The sequence below is a fragment of the Prinia subflava genome, chromosome 1, assembly GCF_021018805.1.
Source record: "Prinia subflava isolate CZ2003 ecotype Zambia chromosome 1, Cam_Psub_1.2, whole genome shotgun sequence".
Lineage (NCBI taxonomy): Eukaryota > Metazoa > Chordata > Aves > Passeriformes > Cisticolidae > Prinia > Prinia subflava.
This window is the reverse complement of record NC_086247.1, coordinates 99,164,665-99,183,093: the sequence shown is the minus strand read 5'-3', so window position 1 is coordinate 99,183,093 and position 18,429 is coordinate 99,164,665. Positions and strand designations below refer to the sequence as shown.

Genomic DNA, 18,429 nt, shown 5'->3' with positions numbered 1-18,429 from the left:
GCAGTAACTGTGGATTTCAGTAGCATCATGGATTTTACCTGGATCTCCTTTATCTCTGCTAGACAAATGCTTGACTGCATTAAGGAACCAAGATCTCTCACTATATGATCCGTGAATCCGTTCTTTGTATCTCCTACACAAGAGGAGATACAAAGATATTGTCCATGCAGTTCTGACAAACAGAGAGAAAACACAGCAAACCTCTTGCCTACATGCAACCCTAAACCATCACCTCTCAGTTTCAGGGGTTTTCCGAATGCTTGGTTGCAGGTTTTACACCTTTCAACAGCTCAAATGTCCCTGAAGATTTTTATACAAACAGATACTTCTCCTACTAAGATTTTAATTCTTATTTATCTAGCTCAAATAAGAGGGAAAGTGGATTTTTAAGCCTTCTGGGTGCTGGGGCATTTGTTTACAGGAAGGTTTGGTTATGTAGTGGAAAAACCCTATAAACTGAACCAGTCACAACTGGTTCAGAGGAGGTGGGCTGTGATGAGAACGGGTGATTAGCTGAGGACAGTTAGACCGCAGTCTTTTACCACAGTAGGCTTCTAAACCATTTCCTTTTAATACTAATACAAAGTCACAAAAACCACATGGCTAAGTTACTTGTGAATACCATGGTGAAATGCGCTGTTTGATACACGGTGGTTTAACTGCATGTTTGTGATACATGAGGACTATCACTACCCCAGTAACTCAGGTGCTGTAGGATGTCTGCAGGACTTGCAGTCCTAAGTACAGGACAGAGTTAGATGTTATCTATTAAGTGTAAACTTCTGTTGTTGGGACTTTGCTAACACTTGAAAGACATGACTTGTCGAGTACATATCTTACACAGCTGATTTTCGGTTATTTCAAGCTTCTACAAGTATAAGCACTACTACAGCTGCTCTACTGTTACAGAGTTGCAGAATTAATGCAAATACTACAAAAATGGTTACGGACAATCTGCTGCTTCTAATGAAAAGAAGATAAAATACGATCAACTTTTGCCATGAAAGTACAAAGGAGTTATCAGCATAAATGCATTTATTTGAGTAAAGGCATTTGCATATTCTTTATAGTTAAAGAATAATTTTGTGTCATATCTGGTACAATTACTTACACATGCTTGAGAATAATGACTTCTCAACAATCAAAACAACCTACAACAGGTGATACAGAAACCCTCTCATGCATTCTTCTCACATGTAGCTGTAAATGAGAAAGATCTACATGAGGATGATTGCAGTCTGCCAACAGCTAGTATCTGTTGATACTAGATACCAATACTAATAAATTTTAAGAGTGATTCAAATTGTAGACTATTCAGTTTGAGATATTGAAATGGGATATGATGAGAAAACAAAAAAACCTTAAAGGAACAGTTTAAGCAATTATTTCTCTGCACCTATAGACAATTACAGGGAAGTAAGTCAAATTACAATGAACAAGTACTAGTCGTCGAGTTTCCCCTAATGAGTCCAAACTGTCTTTAAATATAGTTCCACAACAGATAACTTTTACTTCTTTGTATTACCAGTTTCCAGTAATTTCCTAGTTCCTGAGGTTAATCTCAGGAACTACTGAATACATATTGGAGAAGTATTTTCATACCACCAGGGAGGCAACCTAATACACGTATGTCAAGAAGATGCCTCCTTGTGAGATATTACAGCATATGGGAATCACTCTCATTATTTTCTAACTAATAAATTCTCTTAGCGGCTCCACTAGCAAATCCCAAAAACTTCTCCCAAAGATTTTCTGTTAGAAAAGTGTAAATGAATAAAAATGAGATTCAAACCAACAGATATGGGGGAGTTAGGGGGGCAGGGGACTCAAATATGTGAAAATAGTGGGGCTCAAAAGGAAAGGTGACCCACTGTTCCAAATGAGCACCAAATTTCAAATCAAAAGCTTCAGCTTCTAAAGAAAATTTCATTCTTATGCCAGTTGGAGCTTTGCCATTTGTGGAACAGTGAATACATGGGGCAAGATAATCCTAAAAATAAATGAAGCATTTCTCAAAATCAGGAATCTATCTCTACACATAGCCAAAATGCACCACAAAAAGATACCGGTTTCTGCCGTGACAAAGTGCTCAGAGGCCTCTCCAAAAAAGCTTAGATGGTCACAGGACTATGCATCCATAGATAGCTCCTGCAGGAGGCACTGCCTTGCAGGAAGGTGGCTTGATGAATTAGTACCTTCAGGGGGACTTTTTCTTTCCTCTTGTAGAATAGCACAACTAACAATCATTTTGAGGTTCAAATTGTAAAATAAGAGTAGGAATAAATTTTTTCCAGACCGATTTTGATCATGCCACTAGGAGAATGATTACTCAGCAATCAAGATTACGTATCCCATCCCTTCACATTTAATATAAAGTCTCTAAGTTTCTAACCTTTCATATACTTTAATGTAATTTTGTATTTCATACCCATAAAGGGTGCGAAAAACTTTTTACTTGACATCTGCAGCAGATTAGCAGAAAGAAAGTGCTGTTACTGAGCTGTTACAAAAAGCTGAAAGAAAAAGTTGTTACTGAGACCCAAGCACCACCACATGGAATATGAGGCATGATGCCTGAGTTCACATACAATAATAACCTGACTGAGCTGTGATGGACAACAGTTTGTTCAACTCATGTGCGTGGGCAGGGAAGAAAAGAAGGAGTAGAAGGAGGGAGAACCAGAAACACTCCTACCTTCAAGTACATATATAGGAATATATATAGTCACATATACAGGAAAAAAAGGAGAACATTTCCAAAATTAACATACCATTTTTCAAAATTTCCTGAATTTTCAAGTTTGACTGCTACAGCCACAGCAAAAGGCTGGACCTCGTCTCAGCAATGGGAACAGCTTATGGTCTGTTTTCAATTTGCTTTTTTTGGTGAAAACACTGTTTCCACCAGGAGGCCTTATTAAATGATCAATCAAAACCAGATCACTGATTATGTTTAAGTAAAATACATATTTTTCCTTTTGAAAACACAATTTCCATTAGTGTGTTTTGGTCTACAGTATTTCCAGGGATCATGCCACTGCATAAAATTTCAAGAATCTCCAGGTAGGAAAGACTGACTGTACCTGGAGCCTCAGCATCCTGACCAGTAAGTAGGTTATTTAGTTCATGACCTGTACTACGGTAACCCAAGTTTTTCCCCTTCCATTTTGTTTGTCAAAAACAGACCTTAAATTGCAGTGCACTGGTGCTGCACAGCATTATACCCTTCATTGTCCTGATGCCTCGTCACCCCAGGGCAGGGCTTTAAGACCCTTACACCAAGACACTGGAAGGTTTCTTGCTGTTCTGTCAAGTTCTAGCTCCTCTTGAGGAAGATTTTAACATCCATCTTGAAGAGACTCTTTGCCTCCCACAGCGCGCCCTGCTGGCGGCTTTCACAACTACACCCACAGGGAAAAGGTGCTCCATGGGTTGAAAATTTCTATTGTTGCATTGCTGTTTGCTCTGTTCTGTTTTCTAGGAAAGAACTGTTATTCCTTTTTCTACATTTTTGTCTGAAATCCCCATAATTTCAAAGTTATAGTAATGTGGGGGGAGAAGTCTTCTTTCTATTCCAGAAGGGTTTCTGCCTTCTTTGGCAGATATTTATTTTTCAAAGATATTACCTTAATCCTCCTAACAAACTGAGAAACCCTGGATTCCACAGAATAAACGTTCTTGATATGAAAACAGTGTGAACCCGCTCCATTTTAATACATTGTAGAGGGGACCTAAAATAGACTACAAGTATGATCAAAAGTTGGATGTATAGATCTCTAACTGTAGACTCTTAATTTCAAATTGAAAAATACTCTAGCTATATCTTACTCCTATCAAGGGGGTAAACACTCTGTTTTGCACAGAAGGTGCTAGCATGTGATAATTCAGGGAGAGAGGTACTCAGGATCTCTAAACTGTCATTAAAAGTGTTATTTACTAAAACTAACACTAGAAGGAGAGTAATCTTACATCATTTGAGATGGCAGGAACGGTGGGTGCTGTAGCTTTGAAGAGACCTCTGATCCACATGCATCATGCTAGACAGACCTTGTCAGTGTAGGTGAGATTCTTCTTTTTTATTTGGTTATTTGAGCTATCTTAAAATTTTCTTATGAGGCAATAGCTCTAGTCATAAAGGATGTTCACAGAAGAATTTCTTGCTGTGTTTATAGATGAAACTACAGCCATGGAAGTGGCATAACCACTGCTACCAAGTGGGAGCTGCCTGCAAGCTACTAACGTTACAATGAGCTGGCTGAATTGATCTTGCAGTCAACATACCCTGTGCAGCACACAGAGCCTGAGGCCATTTCATATATGCAGGACAGGCCTGCACCTGCTGAGGTCAAGTGTTATATGGACCAACAACTCCACAATGCAGAGGGGTCTCTGGTAAGGATCATTACATTCCACCTATTGATCCACATGGAACTTACCTTTCTCTAAGATACTAGACATTGTACAAAGAATATATGTGCTTCTCAGGCTTCAAGTACAAGGTGCAATAGAGCAGACATGGTCTGTTCAAGATCCCTAGCTCCTCAAATAAAATATCTTCTGCAAGGTTATCAACATCCTCTCCCAAATAACCAGTGACTTCCTGGCATAGCAAAAAACCTCTCCAACTTTATTTTTCAAATCAATATTTTCTATGGGTACAGTGCTGTTTGCTTGATGTGCATTTTATCCACTAACTGCCCCTTTGTAACAATACACAATGAATGGAAAAAACATCCACTCCATCTAGAGTTTGAATTTACCCACCATCATCTACTGATATACAAGTTATTTTGGGCACACTGGAAGAAAACCCTCTAAAGGGTAGGGCTGCATCTGCATAGTTTTAGAGAGGTACACCAAAAAATATGGAAGAATGGGCTGTTACTCATTGAGACATTGAGTGGAGCTCCTTCAACAAAGGCAGAGAAAGTATATGGTATGATACTTAGCATTTGCTAGAGGTCCTATGGCAGTTTCCAGAGAGAGACCAGCCTTGCTTTCTTACCAGTCTTAGGCATACCAACATAGAAACGAGAAGCAGCAGCACACTCAGGTTGAGAGGGCTTCCCATGCTTCAAGTAGGCTTCACACAAAGCTTGTTTTGTAGTTAAAGGAAACAGCCACTGTAGGCTGCAGGGATACTAAAGTGACAAAAGGAGGAAAGAGCTCAGCCTATTTACATCCTTCTGATACTACAGAATGGTACAACATCAGGTTTACACCCTCCACTGGAATTACTGATTCTCAGGGCAAGGCTGTAAGTTTCAGGCCAGTAGTCCTAACATTGTATTATGGAGGAACATGGGAAAACATTCAGCAGGCACTGTCTTCATCTGAACTGCAAACTAGAGAAAGGAAGGAGTCTCATTCCTCTTCATGTGGAACAGGTGAACCAGTGAATCTCTCATCTGCCACCAAACCTCTGGTGTCGTTGTTGGGACGGTCATGACTCACAAAGTAACACAGTAAAATCTTAAGAAGGCTTCTGTTTATTACAACAGCATGCTGTCTTTTATACACTCAACAAAGTTTACACTCCACTCATTGGTCACACAAAATAAACACAACGTTCATTAGCACAAAATGTCTCCACTGCTGTTTTCAATCAACATTCACAAAAGTTTTCCAAACACGTATCTTCCATCCACAGGTTATCTCCCTCTCCTTCTTCTCTCCTCGTTTTCCATGCCAACAACCTTGGTGAAATTCCTTTCAGGGGTCAACACAGCTGTTAGCAGTTTCTTCTTCAGCTAACTTACACTTCGGGCTTACAGACCAGCTGAAGCCCCTTCCACAATTCCCACTTTTTGTACTTGAACCACAAACACTACTGCTAAGGATTTTTGCAGGGCCCTTTGCAAAAATCCAAGCAGACAGAGAAGACACAAAACAGTGATTGCAACTACCAGCAGAATTAACAGTCCAGCTTCCAACAATACCCCAAGCCGTTCAACAATATCCCAGTTCTCAAGGAAACCACTCAATCATTCCCATTCTTCATCCACCTGCAAATAACCGGCTCCTTCCTTCAAATCTAGAATGCTCCCATGAACTGACCCACTGTGATCTGACAAACTCATACAACACATGCCCTCAAAATCCTGACATCCATGACCATACACTAACAGTAACAAATACACCATCAAGGAATGTAGAAATGGATTTTCAGATGCAGTTACAGACCCCACAGTCCCTTAATGACACATTTATGGCAGAATGCTATCTTCACTTTTAGTGAAATAAATTTTTCTCTACACAGAGTTACATTTTTGGGGCTAAGAGACCAAGTCATCTGTCCAGTCACCAATTAGAACTGAGTAACATCCACTTAACTTTACAACTGGCTGCTGCTATCATAATGCGTAACTAACCTAGTTTTTAAGGTGGAATTTTAGCTACTAGTTCTATAACGTTATACAAAGGCAATACCTCTTCTCCAGGTACATTAAGCTCCTTTATTTTGGGACAGTAACTGCTATGTAAAGGGAAATGGTTCAAGACACATTACTCAGTGCTGCCAACCTCTCTGTAGAGAAGTACAAAAAACTAAAGTAAAGGTAGCATCCACCAATTTGAATTTGGGTTTTCAGCATGAGTCAATATTTGCTTTGCCCTGAATTATCATCTTCACAACATGTTCTTTGAGGGTCCATGCTTCAATCCACGTGATGGCCAGTGTCACCCACGCATTCTTCTTCAGTTGTGGGACCATCCATCCTGTTCCTTCCTGTGTACTCAAGGTAAGGCTTAGTACAATGAGCAGAAACCCAATGAGGGCCTGCTGAGGTCGTTGTGAGGGTATAAGTCTTTATAGGGTCTTACAGCATTTTAGTATCTAAGCAGAGTGATTTATTTACAAAGCATGTATCTGAAGGTGCGAGAGTTCTAAGAGCGGTCTTACAGTACAGTACAATCAATTATAAACATAAACAAGCAAAACCTAAATAAAACAATAGCCAAAGCATAGAAATCTTAACAGAGTTCTAATGAAACAGCAAGCAAAGCATAGAATTCCTAACAAGCAAAACTCTAGTAAGACTATAAGCAAGCATAAATCTGACATTACAGCCTCTAGGTAAATCAGCCTCCCATCCCCTGACCCCAAGCAGGATTTTCCAACCATGGGGTCACAATAACAGAAAGGGAACACAAGATCACAGATCCCAGACAGGGGTCCCATCCGCGGGGATCACGTTGGCAGTGGGGGCCCCGAGCCGCGCAGGGTTCCCGTCCGCGGGGATCGCGTTGGCAGTGGGGGCCCCAGGGTCCCTCCCCACGCAGAGTCCCTGGTGGTCCCGACCAGCGCACCAGCGACAAGCGCTGCAGGGGGGAAAAGGGGGGAACCCCGGGGCCCAGATCACTTGGAACAGGGACCGCGATGTATAATACCTTAAAATCCCGTTTCGGCTCCCTGTCAATGATTGTTCCTCAGGTTGCAGAAAATGGAGGTTGGATCTATGGATTGAATTGATCAATAAATTGATATCTCCACCTCCAACCCAGAGGCTTTTTATCCCAAATTGCAAAATGCATATTCATATTTTTTATCTACATTTGTCAGTGACAACTGATGTTCTGCTCCAGCTGGCTAGCCAAATCTGAGCTGACAGGCTGGCTGATACAGTGAAAAGATCAATGTCTCTAGGTATTCTGGGATGCACAGGGGGAAGGTGGGGTAGGTCAGACCTTGCCCTGGTAAGTGAACTGCTCCGCACCACCCACTCCTAGAGCCTGTACCCTAGCCCCACAGTGTCTGCCAATCATCAGCACACGGCAGGCAGTACTCCACTCTTGCCTAATCCAGCTTCTAAGTGGCTAAGTGAAGTCCCACCTGTGGGGAAGGCCCAGGAACGCCAAGGGGTATTTGAGGCTTAAAATGAGGCACACACTTTGACCCTGCCTTTCTCTTGGAGTTTGTATCTGAATGCTGGTGCAACCCAGGAGTTGGCTTTTCTATTTCTTTTATATGAGTATTTTTCTGTATCTTTTCTGTCTTTCTTCTTTCTAATTCCCTCTTCTTGAAATATTTTGAGTAACCTAACATTGAACGAGTTTAAAATTTACTAATTTGAATGGGCCAAATTAAAGCTTTGAGCAGTGTTTTATGTTGATTGGATATTATACTAAATCTTTTGTCAAAATTCCCTGACTTTCTAGTTTGCCAGTAAACTTTTGTCTTATATTGACCTCTTGAGAATATCTGGTCAGCGTTTCTCCCATGCACCTAACCCAGAGTACATGAACTACTGTAAAGTCCTTTTATTAGAGCCTTACACACTGCATCTGCTTACACAGCTACAACAGAGGAGGAAAAGAGTGCCCTGGCTACACTGTGCGCAGACTGGACCACAGAACCTGGCAGAGTACAGGTTCAGCAGCTGCTGAAGCTGTATAAGATTCACCATCAGCTCTCCACTGAACTTCCAAATGAACTTACTACCAGCTTCAACAGAAAACACCAATCCTGGCATAAAGTAGACCTGAGAGACACAAATATTCAGGATCAAGTGGTCCTAGACACTCCAAATCCCTTAAAACCAATGAAAGTACTACTTCAAACATGATAGGAAAGTCCATCTCCATTGGTCAATCATCATTATATGGGACACTTCTAAAATGAAAAATGACAAGCATTATTTCCACTGGAAGATGGTAAGTGAGCCAACTAGATAAGGCTCTGCTGGATCTGCTGTTTCTAAACAGTGAAGGACTGGTGGGTGATGTGACAGTTGGAGACCACCTTGTGCACAGTGACCATGAAATTATACAGAGTATTTGTTACTTGGAGAAGTTAGGAAAGGGATGAGCAGAAATGGTACCTTGGACTTCTGGAGGGCAGACTTCAGCCAGTTTGGGACACTGGTTGACATAGTCCATTGGAAGGCAGTCCTGAGGAAGCAAAGGGGTCCAGGAAGGCTGGACATTCTTCCAGAAGGAAATCTTAAAGGCACAGTACCAGGATATCCCCCATGTACTGAAAGATGAACCATGGGGGAAAAAAATACTGGTCTGGCTGAAAAAAGAGCATTGGCTGGAACTCAGGAAGATGGCTCAACAACTCATGAAGAGTATGAAGATGCAGGGAGAAAATTAGAAGGGTCAAAGCCCAAGTAGAACTTAATCTGGCTTCTGTCATACAATACTACAAAAAAAGTTTTTACAAATACACCACCAAAAAAGGAGGGCTAAGGAGACTTTCCTTCCCTTATTGGATGCGAGAGGAACCATAGTTAAAAAGGATGAGATACTTAATACCTTCTTTCTCTCAGTCTTTAATAGCAAGAGCCATTGTTCTCCAGATACCCTGCCCCTCCCTGGAAGACAAGAACAGAAGCAGGGTAGGAGCAGAATGAATTTTCCATAATTCAGGAGGGAATGGTCAGCAATCTGCTATGCCACTTGGACATTCATGAGTCTGTATGGACCCCAATGAGATCCACTCAAGGGTATTGAGGGAGCTAGTGGAAGGGCTCACCAAGCTAATGTCAGTAATTTTTAGAAGTCCTGGATAACTGGGGAGGTCCCAAGTGACAGGAAGCTGGCAAATAGGACATCTATGTACAACATGAACTGGAAGGAATATCCTGGCAAATACAGGCCTGTAACCCTAATGGCTCTCCCCAGACCAGCCACGGGTCCTGCACTGCAATGTCATCCTTCACCTGGCCACTGGTGAGGAGAAGCTGATCAACTTCAGTTGCAGCACAAATCTAAAAGACATGCTGTACACTTAGTTTTCAGGTGAGCCTACACTAGGGCCTGGTCAGGCACCAAAGGGCAGCCTTTGCTGGGATGGGAATAATACTTCAAGTTGCTTTTGTCATACAGGGTGGGTGGAGATGGAATGGGAGGCAGCTGAGACTGGTGTGGAGGAAACCAGCCCAAGAAAAACAATCTGTGGAGGATAGCAGAGGCAGGTTTGCAAAACCTTTGTGCTGGCCATTTTCATTTGCAGGCATGGAAGGGCTTCTGATGCTCTACCCCCCTCTTCTGCCTTGGCCTATGATATTATTCTTGACAAATACAGGGGTGGGGGCAGATAAAAGGCAGTGTTTTCCCTACTCCTGCATGGGTGTTTTCCTTGCATTAGGTTAGGCCTGCTCAGGGCTCACTCTGCCCTCTTTCAGTATCATGGGCTTTGTTTTACAACTTAAAGTTTGTCAACAAGAGTCAGGTGCTGGCAAAAAGGCAGCAGGTCCCACTGTATGCCACCAGTGCAGTCCCTGCATCCTCAGGGATGCCAGGCGATGGCAGTGTGCACCTGATGAGCTCCATCTGTATCCCACAGGAAAGCAGGTGTACAGCCCACCCGAGGGGAGGATAATCTTCCACTGCTATACCATGGACATCCAGTGACGATCTGGTCCCTGGGTATTCTAGTCTATGACATGGTCTGCAGGTTCTGTCCCTTCAACAGAGATAAGGACATTTTTCTGTGCCATTATCTTCTTCCTGCCATGAGTGTCTTGAGCTGGTACCTGGCTTTGCATCACAAGGAGGAATAACAGTGTTGGGAAATAACAGGCGGCATACGAGCATCCTGTTCCTGCAAGAGATAGATTTCTCATGGTTAGCCAGAGGAGCTGGCACATGTCCTGCCATCCTGCTCTCCAAATTGAGCAGAATTGATTGGAAGGTTTGGGCACAGTCTGGATACTGCAGACCCTTGAAAAGAGCGGACCATTGATCAGCAGCTTTTTGGTTCCTCTCCCCAGAGTGCCAGCACCTTGTAAAATTGTCTTTATCCATTTGTCCCTTGGACAAGCCACCACTGGAAAACCTTTTCAACCATTCTTGGCTGCAGTACATTCACCTACTCCAGGAGATGGCAAAGATCCATCCCTCTGCACAGTAGGATCCAGCAAGTAACAGCTCTGCAAATCTCATGGCATTAAGAAGCCAAGAAAATCAGACTCTTTCCCTGCAACCATAGTAGAGAGTAGGGATCACAGCTGATGAGAGATTTCTGCTAGTCCTGGGGGAAGCTGCGGAACTGGCTAAACTCTCTCCATGGTATTTCAGAAACCATGGCAGTCCAGTGAACTTTCCATGCACCAGAAAAGGGGAAGCATCCCCACTGCAGGTCCCTGACATCGTGGTCTCTCTGCAACCTGAGTACAACTGTGCTGCAACCATCAGCTACCAGCAAGGCAAAGCTGATTGATTCTGGTTGCAGTGCCTTCCTTGAGGACAGTCTACACCCAGCTGAAATTCTACACCTAATGAGAAGGGAATGCCTCTTGGTCCCAGGCATTGCATAGTCCAGCTTGGTTGGGCACTGGAAGTTCCCGGCTTTGCTGTGGTGGGGCGGAAATAATTTTTCAGCCAGTTGCCAAGTTTGTGAGGTTTTTTTGTGGGGCACGGTATGAATGTTGTGGAAGGGGAGCTGGTTTCTGGCCTTGCTGACAACTTTCACTACCCACCCTGGCATGGGCGAGGGGGAGCCTGACAAAAACCTCTACCCTTGGGGGTAACAGAGGCAGGAGTTCTGAATCCATACACCAGCAGGTTTGCTCCGCAGGCCCTCAAGGAAGGGCTGGGAAAGCCAAAGGCAAGTTTTTTCCCCACCTGTGGGGAGGTTTATTCCTTGCAGACAATGGTTGGGTCTTCCTCAGGCCTGTGATAGAGTGATAAAATTTTACCTTTTATGGTATTTCCAGGTTTTTGTTTTTAACTTACTTTCATGCATTTATTTGTTTTCTGAAGGAAGAATTAGCTGGTGTCTGCACTGCATCAGTAAGTGCTGTGACTGTCTACAGAGTGGATTCACTGCCATTGCTACCCTGGCAGATACACCTCCTTCAAGACAGATGAGGGCATCATCTGGCATCAGCTCTTCTTCCAGCAGCAAGCCTCTTAAGGTGGGCACCTGGCCTCCTAGCATGGGTAGCATAGTGTTTATTGGAAAACAGAAACAAGCATACATGCTTGCCCTCAGGTCCCCTCCTTGCAAGTATGAGGAGGTTGATCTTCTGGTTAACTGGAGGAGGTGGCACAAGTCCTGCCATCCTCCTCTCTTCCAGAATGGAGAACTGATTGGTAGGTTTGGGTGCAGTTCTGAGCATGGCCACTAACATGGCTGGGCACTGCAAATGGATAAGGCTGAACAGGAGCCTTCTCCCACTGACCATTTTCTGGTTTCTCTCCGCAAAGTGCCAGTACTGCACCACAGCAAAACAGCATCACTGAACACATCGATTTGGTGGTGGTAATGGGGTGTTTATTTGCTGCCAATTTTTTTTTTTTTATAATCAGAGTATTTCTTTTATTCTTTTCCAAGTTTTTGATCCCCTTCCTCTAGGATAATCTTTTGTGTCCTTTATGCACTGCCTTTATTGGAATTGGATGGAGGTTAAGCAACCTGAAAAATGAAACAACAGCTCCTGTTGTTTCAAACTAGTCATTACTTTAGTGACCCTGAACTGCCACTGAGGCACATTCCTTTTTGGTGCTGCTGTCTGCCCCCTAACAACACACTCACCAAATCTTTCACCCAGCCCTAACAACCCTTCACAGACCAAAGAAAACCCCATAAATATGAGGGAAGGACAAACAATGATGGGTGTTAAAAAAACATTTTCTGAATAAAACAAAAAATACAATTATTCAATGTTAGTTATCTTCATGCCTACCTTGTACTATCTCATGCCTTTTTTGAGCAGTAATTTGGTATAACCCTACATGCAAGAGCCACTAAAAATTGTCCCTGTCCCCTTGCAACCATCAATAAAATTACTGGAGTAATATAATTAAACACAACCTACCCTTTTTTCCTCAATCAAACATCAGTTGAACTGACCAAATATAGTAACTTTTTCTATAAGCTTTCTATAATTACACCTATTGCTTGCTTTTTATTTGGCCAACAAGCTATGTGTGGTCTCCAGCAATACTGGTACCATCATGTTCTATTCACTTGCTTGTCACAGATACACTGGTTCTCCAGTCCTGATCAAAGAAATTGTGCTTTGGTAAAAATAAAATTTAAAAAGCTTTCTGTATTGCTATCCAATTGTCACTCATTATTACTTACAACTTTTTTTCATGCCTATACTGTATCAAGACAAAATAACCATGTCTTTTTTTTTCCTTGCTACTGCTTTTCCTGGTATCTCCCATTGGGAATCTTGTCCTGGATATTTTCTTGAATTTGCTTTAATCTTCTGGTAGCAAGAACTTGGAAATCTCTTCAATTAATATGCCCATGCTAACGGAACTGTTAGCAACTTTTCTTTATAAAAAACTACTAAGAAAGAACGTACTGATGCTTTACCTTTACTGATGCTTTACCCCAAAGAAAATACCTGACTGTCATGGTTTAATACTGAAGCTGCAGTTTTCCCTGTGCCATAAAATGTCCAGCTTCAATGGGGTGGTTTGGAGGAAGTGAATGAAAAGAAAGGTCCCCTACCACATGCCAAATAAGGTTTTAGCAGAGTTTTGTGCACACTGAAAACCTCCAAAGTATCAATTTATCTTTAGAATACCTACCATTAAAACCTAATCAAGAGCTGAGAGCTTCTACTGAATAAGTACACAAAAAAAAGCAAAGAGTTGACAGCATAAATAATGATCTATGTGATCACCAAAGTGTAGTTGTCTCCTATTTAATAAACAGGCCTAAGTAGATCTGTTACTTACAAGGTATCTCAACAGGGAAGGAAATTTATTTTCCAAGTCCAGGAGACATCCAGAGACAGAAAGCTTTAGTTTTGCATTGTCAACACGGCTCTTCTTTGAAAACAGCTCTGGTCAAGCAGAGGTACTCTTGGAATTGCGAAGGTCCTGAAACCTGCCTTGCTTTGAGAAATACTCCCAGAAGAGTAGCAATTTTCAAGTGGAAAACACCTGCTACAAGTCCAAAAGAATGATTCGTCTCAGACCAAGGCTCCTGCTTGCCTCAAGAAAACTTCAACACAGGGCAGTGCCACTTCAAACACTTCAGAATTGCCACTGCAGGTGCTACTGATGTACTGCTTGTGATGTGGCAGCTTGACATTCTTAGCAGTATTCACTGTCTACAGGGAGTAGGCTACAGTCAAAAGCCACACCATTCCTGAAAATACCTTCTTCCTTGTCCAGTTCCTCTGCTCCATGGCAGTACTGTCAAACAGTAGCAGACTAGGTTAAGAATAAAAAATTCAAATTCACTCTTCCAAAGGCAGAAAGATACCTGTTAAGAATATGAAGACCAGATTTTACTATTCTACAGATTTTGCTCTGTCCTGTTGGCATCTCAGTATTCAAAAGAAAACACGAAACATCCAGTTTTGGTCAGTAAAGTGTCCATTTAATAAACTCCTTAGCCACATTTCTCACCCCCTTCCTTCCCCCCATAAAATTTCAATTTGCACTTAAGCAGATGGCACAATTTGATGGTGCACAACTTTAGTTTTTAAATCTGCACTCTTAATGCTAAGAGTATCAGGGGCTAGTATTTGACAAAATTACATAGGAGTCAGATGTGCCTATGCAAAAGAAGCAGATCTTTATATACAGTCCCTATTTATTTCTTATAAATTTTAATATTTTTAAAAATGTATTTTCAAAATGTATAAAGTTTAGGGAATACCCCAAATGTATCTTAAAATAAAATGCTTTCTGGTTTCAAAGGTTATTTCAACAATGAAGACTAAATTGCACCAGATAAAAGGCACTTTTGCTGTGTGATGTCTTAAGCAAGTATGTGTTAGTTTCATAATACAGCGTCTTGAATTCATGCAGCTGTCTCTGAGCATCAAGCATCATTAAAGCAGCCAAAAGAGATCGTGAGTAAACTTGATTCCACAGTTGTAAAAACATACAGCATTGTGCTCCATCTCTGACCCTAGAATCAAACACTACTGAAAAATTGCTGTCATTCACATGGGAATTCAAACTACATATCATTCTCTCATAAATTACAAAAAGTATGTCATTTAATTATGAAACAAAACCACCAGTGAACAGCTCACTGTTCAGATAGTTTGTGCCACTGAAAGTCTGTATTTATAAACAAGCTAGAGACTAGTTATTCAAGGAGCAGTGCATTGTATTTTCAATTTCCATTTCACTGTTGAGATAACAGCGCAGTCCTATTTGCCTTCATCTTCTCCAGCCTTTTCATTAAATGGCTATTGGTCATCTCCATCTCTTCTATCTTATCCAGCGCTGTTCTTAACTATAAAATGGAAAAAAAATTATGATCACTTTAGTTTATTTGGACTTTGTGCTGTTCTCAAGCTTGATAAGAGGAATAAAAATATCACGTTTCATAAGAGTGCCACAGAAGTTAAGATACAACACTTTCAATATTGCAGGCAGATGAAACAGAATTAAACTGTTAAAAATAATTGTGAAGCAACTGAAACATGAAGTGTATTCATTCCAAAATAACTGGGTGCCTGCAACCTCCCATTACATGAAAGCAAGTTACCTAGAACAAGGTAAAGCACTCTCCACCACTACTACTTCCATACAGATACATATTCCCACCACAGCTAGCAGGCATCATGCTACTGATGCAGCAGCTCTTAAGCAACAATGATCAACAGCTCAGTTAAATACAGCTTCTTCCCAGAATCTTGTGAAGCAGAAGTTGGAAAATTCCCAGGCTGTCACTTGGCATAGGGACCATTCATCTCTCCAGCAATTTTCGTAGAAGGATTACTTTAAAATATACAAATTAGCACATTTAGAAAAAATTGCACTTAGATGCTTCCTTTCAAGAAAGTACAGCATTGAATCGTAGTTAGTATTACTTTAATGTGCTAGATGTCCTCTGAATGTCACACTGAAGCTTGAAGATCATATCAAGAACCAATTAGAAGTGTGTAATCAAAGATTATAAAAATACAGAGCTTGGAGGCAAAAGACAAAGCAGCTCAAGACAGAAAGGAACTGGAATATAGTTGGAAAGGAAACCAAGTCAGTTAGTTACCTCTCGCTGAAGCTTCCTTTTTTCAGCTTTGAGTTCATCTTCTACTTTTTCTGCATTTTCTGCTGCATTTTTATACCTTGCAACCTGTCCCTCAAGTCGTCCAATCTGTAAACATAAACAAGACAAAAGAAATATACTCAGGAGTTCCACCTGGAGTTCACCTGCCACCAGCTGTTCTTCCAAGGACACAGCTGAGAAGATACAGAATGCTGAAGAGCTAAGCAGAGAGAGAGGAGTTGGAATGCAAAAAATCAAGAATTGGGAAACACATGAGATGAAAAATGAAAGTGGAAAGTTGAAAACCAGAAACTGTATGAAAAGGTGCAAAGTAGAAAGGAGACTGTGAACTGTTTTCAGGACATGATGTAAGAGGTCTCGAGCCCAAGCACAGAGTTCAGCAGTAAGGAGAGGACTTGAGACAAATCCTGATTGCAACCTGCAGATGTTAAAACCCATTGGCTGGATTTTTCTATGTACAGCTCCCTGCTACCCCTAAATCCACATGATAGACTACTAGACTGAATCTGCAGAAGAGAAAATATAAGCATCTGTGATTTAAATTATAATCCTTCGTTTATTTTTTACGTAATAAACTGTAGTAAAGTTCCTAAAATACAAAAGTATGGCAGATTATAAAGAAGAACTGAAGCTACTAGTTCAAGAAGATCAATTTATTCAACTTAATTATGCGTAAGGAAGCTGTAAATACTGTGGAAGGTACAAAATTTACTGTCTAAAGTTGAGAGTTATTTATGAAAACAATCACACTTTTAAAGTCAATAACATGGTTTTACAGCTCAGTGTCTTGGTAGATTTTCTCTCACGGTTAGGCTGTGCATAGGTATTTAATTACAGGAAATACGAAAAATATGGTGTCATTCTATGCAAACTAAATATCGAACAGTAAATCAAATGATGCAATATGCTTTCATAGGTTTTGTCAAAAAAAGTGTTTTAAAAGTGTGCAGTGTAATAACAAACATGAAGAAAGACACTTACATTTTGTTCCAAAGTAGTTATATCTTGTTCAGCTTTTGAAAGCTTAAATTTGTATTCACTAATTTGTCTGTTGGCATCTCCTAGACAAAAATTGACATAAATATGTTAGTCAAAGCAACTGTCTAAACTAGCAGTTTTCTTTTTAATTAGAATTCATTAAAACAACCATTTTACTGAGAAGCCCATACCCAAGATTCACAAAGATGTAAATGCTCTTTTAGCAATCTACAATGGTATAAAAATGAAATAATTTTCCTTTATTTAGAGATCACAACTACTGTCAGTATAAAAGTGTGAATTAAATTTCAGGTGTATCAATGAGATACACACCTTTTAAAACACATGTTTAGCTCACCAAACCAATTCCTTAGAGAACAGAATCAACATAATAAACGCACACTGCAAAATGTCAGACCACAACAAATGTAACACCAGCAGCATTCAGCTTAGACTGTAATAATATATCTGTAATAATATTTGAATGAGGAGCACAAGGCTTGAACCTGACTCCAAACTCCAAGGAGTTTGGCAGATTATTTTGGTGTTACATTTGAGCCCTCGCATTGCCAGTGTTTTGTTCGTGTTCATTAACAAAAGCATATTAAATGACAGTCTGTCAAACAAATATGTTTTCAGGTGAATGGCTTGCCTGAAATGAGAAGCATCTTAGTGCTTCAATGAAGCAACACTAAATATTATGTTAAATAAATTTTCATGTTTTGCCTCAGGACAACAGTCTTCCAGATTAGGTTTCTATATCAAAGATGGAACAAAATCATCCCATAGAATACATATTCTAAAAAATCTTAGCTGAAATCCTATTGTCTAAAAATTGTATCCAAGTAGTGGCACCCACTCTAGGCAAGGTTATCAACTGAAAAATAACTTCCCAGAATGTTTTTCTTCAATGCTGAAAGAGGCAGACTTTTAAGCTATTCTGCAGTGAGAATTCCATGCAAGGATATAGACCAACAAAAGCTTATCTGCTCAACAATATAGTCACTCACAATACTACTGTTGCACAAGAGGAGTTGGAAATCCTCTCTGCAAGAAGAATAACCATATACCTACTTTGCAACTCAATTAGCTGCAAGTCAGAGCCATTCTCCAAGCCTATTATATCTGGATTCATGCCATCACTTTTAGAGTACTTCTGTTGTTCTTCTTCCAATTGCATCTTCAGTCTTCTAACCTGAAAAAGGAAGTGTTTCTTTATGAAAAAGAGACTCCCAGAAGTTCAGTAGTTGTGTATCTAAATGTTCAATGGTAACAGGGCAGAGTAGTCTTGAGATGCCCCTGAGAAGGTTCTGTAAACCTGAGAAGGTTCTGTAAACAAGAACAGCAGAACCCTGCAGGGCAGTCACTCCCTGAAGTCTGTGGCTGTAGGATCCACTCCCATCACTGGGTCAGTACCCTCTATATGTCAATGCACAACCCAAGCCTACCAGTTTGATCAGTGCTACAGGGATATCTGCACAGTGCCGGAGCACATAGTAACTAACACAGCTCAC

The 18,429-nt window shown here is 40.9% G+C and overlaps 1 protein-coding gene across 3 annotated transcripts in view; it reads right to left on the bottom strand.

Moving 5' to 3' along the window:
* Nucleotides 1–14,481: 14,481 nt before the first annotated feature.
* LRRFIP2 (LRR binding FLII interacting protein 2) overlaps nucleotides 14,482–18,429 on the bottom strand; it is a 58,585-nt gene continuing 54,637 nt past the window's right edge. For all 3 annotated transcript variants that reach the window (XM_063405050.1, XM_063405030.1, XM_063405040.1), the window contains 4 exons: nucleotides 17,990–18,110; nucleotides 16,919–16,998; nucleotides 15,920–16,024; nucleotides 14,482–15,160 (listed from right to left, as the gene is read on the bottom strand). In XM_063405050.1, the coding sequence (XP_063261120.1) occupies nucleotides 15,050–15,160; nucleotides 15,920–16,024; nucleotides 16,919–16,998; nucleotides 17,990–18,110 (417 nt within the window). In that variant the 3' untranslated portion in view covers nucleotides 14,482–15,049. The remainder of the gene's footprint in view (nucleotides 15,161–15,919; nucleotides 16,025–16,918; nucleotides 16,999–17,989; nucleotides 18,111–18,429) is intronic.